Below are 3,980 nucleotides of genomic sequence, written 5' to 3'. Positions count from 1 at the left end.
CTGTTATACATTTATTCTATAGAGACCTTTAATGAGATTTTCTGTTGTTGTTACAAAGCAGCAGACGGTCCTGCGGGACTTCCAGCATTTTATATAAGAACAAATCATTAGCCGGTACAAATGTCTTCATGTAAACCTGAGAATATTGTGTAGGTACTCCGTACATGTTCTCCTTTTATTAATTCCTCAGAATGGTGATGGTTTAAATCGATAATTATATCTCTGCTCTATAGTAATACATGTAATCAGACAAAACAAATGAATAATATGAGGAATCTGACAGAGATTTCCTCTTTTACCCTCGTAGGTCTATCAGACCACCCACTGACCATGAATGCACTTTTTGGGCTTTTCCTTCTGATCTATCTGATGACTCTTATCACAAACCTTCTTATATTTTTCTTGGTCCTCACTGACCACCATCTGCACAACCCAATGTATTTATTTCTTGCCAACTTGGCATTTCTGGACATGTCCTATTCATCAGTGACCGCACCAAGGATGCTCTATGACTTGGTCACAAAAAGCCGATCAATATCCATTCCTGCCTGTATAGCCCAAGTCTTTTTCTACGTCTCCTTTGCTGACTCAGAACTTTTCTTGCTCTCGGCTATGTCCTACGACCGCTACATTGCCATCTGCCGCCCCCTACATTACAAACTAATGATGTCTTGGAGGGTCTGTGCTCGTATGGCCTCCATGGTCTGGGTCGCAGGATGTTCTGTGTCTTTGGTTCATACTTTATTTTTGCTCAGGTTGTCCTTCTGCAGAACATCTTCCATCCACAACTTCTATTGTGACCTTCCAGGCTTATATCAGATTACATGTACTGACCCCTTCATAAACATGGTGGCCATATTCTTAGCAGGTGCTACTTTAGCATTAGGAGCCTTTCTTTTGACCTTTCTTCCATATGTCTATATTTTTAGTACCATCCTCAGAATCCGTAGTAAGACTGGAAAGAGGAAAGCATTCTCCACCTGCACCTCACACCTCACCGTGGTCTCCATCTTTTATGGATCCTTCATTTTTATTTACTTGGTTCCATCTTCCAGCAATATGTTAATTTTAAATAAACTGTTTTCAGTCATATCTGCCCTCATTAACCCATTGCTGAATCCTCTGATCTACAGCCTGAGGAACAAAGATCTCATGGAGGCACTTCTGAGGACTTATTATCGCCTAAAATTAATTCAGGTTTGCTGCTGAAACTAAAATTGTGAATATTGACACTTTTATTTTTCTAGAAAATTTTTAGATGACTAATGATTTTAGTAATGTCTTTCATAAATGGAAAAAATGTCCGTTGTTCATAGCTGTACCCAACCTATTCATGACCAATGGTCACTGTAATCCTGATGCCCTGGCTACATTCTTTTCTTTTCTTTTTTGTTTTTAACTTCTTTTTTTTATTATTTCAAATACATTGCATATCATTCATACGTGTACAAGGAAACATTGAATAAAAACAAGACATGACATAGGAAGGAGGACATGTAAGAAGGCGCATTCTCAAGAACCCCCAAACTCTTTTTTCCTAATGACACTTTTATTTCCTCTTTAAAAAGGAACAGAAAGAAATTAAGATAATTCCTAGTTTAAAAATACTGTTTGGTCCACCTAGGTTTATCCAAGAGAGTTCTTAGATCCAACAGGCCTTTTATATCCTACCTACCCCCCCCCCCCCCCCATCATCTCTCATCCTCCTCCTATGTTTGTGTTTTGTGACTTTACAAAGAAATCTCAATCGTGACTTCTTTTCCCTTTCTCCCTTCCTTCTTAAACAATACTGTAACCAGAGCAATATTTTTTTTACACACTATGATTGCTTATACTAGTGAATTTCACTGTTATAAGCAACCAGTTTTACCGAGCGAAATGGATACATTCAGTATTTACTATTGTTGTTAGCTGTGAGTGTTCACAGCTAATCACATGGTACAGGTGGGTTGTGATTTGCCCTCTCTGTACCTGGTGATCACTGTGACACATCAGCACAATCAGCACGAATGAACTCCATTCATTGTGTACTATTGTCATGTGATCTGCTATGATTGCTAACAGCGGTCACATGGTACCAACAGCAGCTGGTACACTGATTGGTCACCTGCTATGTCTGGTGGAAACAGCGGGGACAGATCACGCCGCAGTGTGGCCCATGGGGCGAGCACAAGCCACGTTCTGTGGAGGACATAATATAACATCCACACATAATGACGTGTGTATTGCCGTCATTTGTCTTTAGGCCGGACAGAAAAAAGATATACAGTATATATATATTTTTTTTTATTTTTTTAAAGAATACTTAGTATGTAAATTAAATTTCCATTATAAATGTTAGTCTTTGCAACGCTAGTAGTAGTTACTCTTGTTACCGCAAGCACAGATCAACTCCCATCTTCCACACGGAATCATGGCTACGGTACTCATCCTTGGGATGGCAGCATATAGGCAAAAATATCTGCCTAATTTTACCTTCTCCTCCCCCCACGCTAGTGATTGGGCATTGAAAGAGCAGCAGTATGCTGAGGTAATCTGTGTGCTTTCCCATCCAGTAAGCGTGTTCATTGTCTTTCACTGTGTGCCACCCAAGTTCTATATCAGACCCTTTGAGTGTGGTATGGATTTTAAGGGAGAACACCATGCAAAATACATGCAGGAACCCCCCAAAATCTGTAGTAGACCCTTATCAGAGCATGCAGCATGGCTGGCCAGGAAATACGGGGTGAACACACCACTTGAACCAAACCAGGTCACATGCCCTCAACATGGGAAAGGCACCTTTCAAGGGTTGCCCCCCCAGAAAAGCACCTTGTCTCATGCTGATGCCTGTTTCCCACAACCCCAGCCTGGTGGTTGGGGGGGACCATTGGCAGGGGGTTTAAAAGAATTTGGAAGCCATCCTTAAATATACAGGTGACCTAGACACTGGATACCCCCCATGTGATGTGTAAGGGGTACAAATTAAAAAAAAAAATTATTAAACACACTTGTAAAAAATAAATAAAAAACCAAAAATGTCCTACAATGCAACTCCCTTGATGATCACATTGTCCAGCAATGCAGATCCTCGTTCATTGTGAATGACTTCACCCGAGAGACCCCGCCCCTTTGCTTACATTTAGCAGAAGGGACCAGAAGCTGTCATTTGCTGCAAATTGGTAACTTGGTCAGACATATTTGGTGAGTCGGTGAATTGTTTCTTTCAACGCGTCAACGGAATGACAGGAGTTGTTCAACATGATTGACTAAGATCTGCATCTATGGACAATGGGACTGAAGATAGATTTACATCTTTTGACTTTTTTGGTGTTTTTTATTTTTTGACTTAAAAACTTGTTAAATATTTTGTTTAGCTACTATGCATATTTTTATATAAATAAGTAGGAGTCCTATCATCCCCTTAGTCATCCGTATGGAGAGAGATATCTGGGTCCTTTTTATTTTTAATGGGGTTTTCATATTTTAATAAGCTCCCTACCCTCAGATCCCACAACCCCCAGAGCTTTGGGAAAGGCACCTTTGCCCTAAACAGCATAGGAACAAGGTGGTTGCCAGGGGTGTCCCCTTGCCAAGGTACCCCCCATGTTGAGGGCATAGGGCCTTGCACAGTTCAGAGTTCTGCCTTGATCTTGTCTCCTCCTTTTCCTGGCCTTCCATGCTGCATACTCAAATGTCTAGTATAGATTTTGGGGGGATTCCATGCTTTTTTTGTTTTTTGCATGGGGTTCCCTATTAAAATTCATACCAAATCTAAATGAACTGGTATGATTTTTGGGAAGAACCCATTACTTTTTTCCACAAATCTCCACACTTTGTCCAAAAAGGAATGAGACATTGGCTGCTAGAACGCTGGTGACCGCCGGCTCCAACAACCAACCTGAGCAGGAATCTGTCTCATTTAGCAGCGGTATCACTAATATAAAGGAGACACCTTCCTACTGCTAAATGTTTTACTTCCCGCTACAGTTGGGGGTTTG

General features: G+C 40.8%; 1 protein-coding gene across 1 annotated transcript; it reads left to right on the top strand.

Moving 5' to 3' along the window:
• Positions 1-258: 258 nt before the first annotated feature.
• Positions 259-1,209, top strand: LOC149433806 (olfactory receptor 1E16-like). Its single transcript, XM_089664416.1, has one exon. The coding sequence runs from the start codon at positions 259-261 to the stop codon at positions 1,207-1,209; it is 951 nt and encodes a 316-aa protein (XP_089520542.1).
• Positions 1,210-3,980: the final 2,771 nt, after the last annotated feature.

This window comes from Staurois parvus, unplaced genomic scaffold, assembly GCF_062004578.1.
Source record: "Staurois parvus isolate SC_StPar_1 unplaced genomic scaffold, SC_StPar_1.0 ptg001917l, whole genome shotgun sequence".
Taxonomy (NCBI): Eukaryota; Metazoa; Chordata; class Amphibia; order Anura; family Ranidae; genus Staurois; species Staurois parvus.
Note: the sequence above shows the minus strand (reverse complement) of the source record. Positions and strands in the feature narration are given on the sequence as shown.

Coding starts and splice junctions, on each gene's coding strand:
- LOC149433806 (XM_089664416.1), top strand. CDS start 259: ATGAATAATATGAGGAATCTGACAGAGATTTCCTCTTTTACCCTCGTA.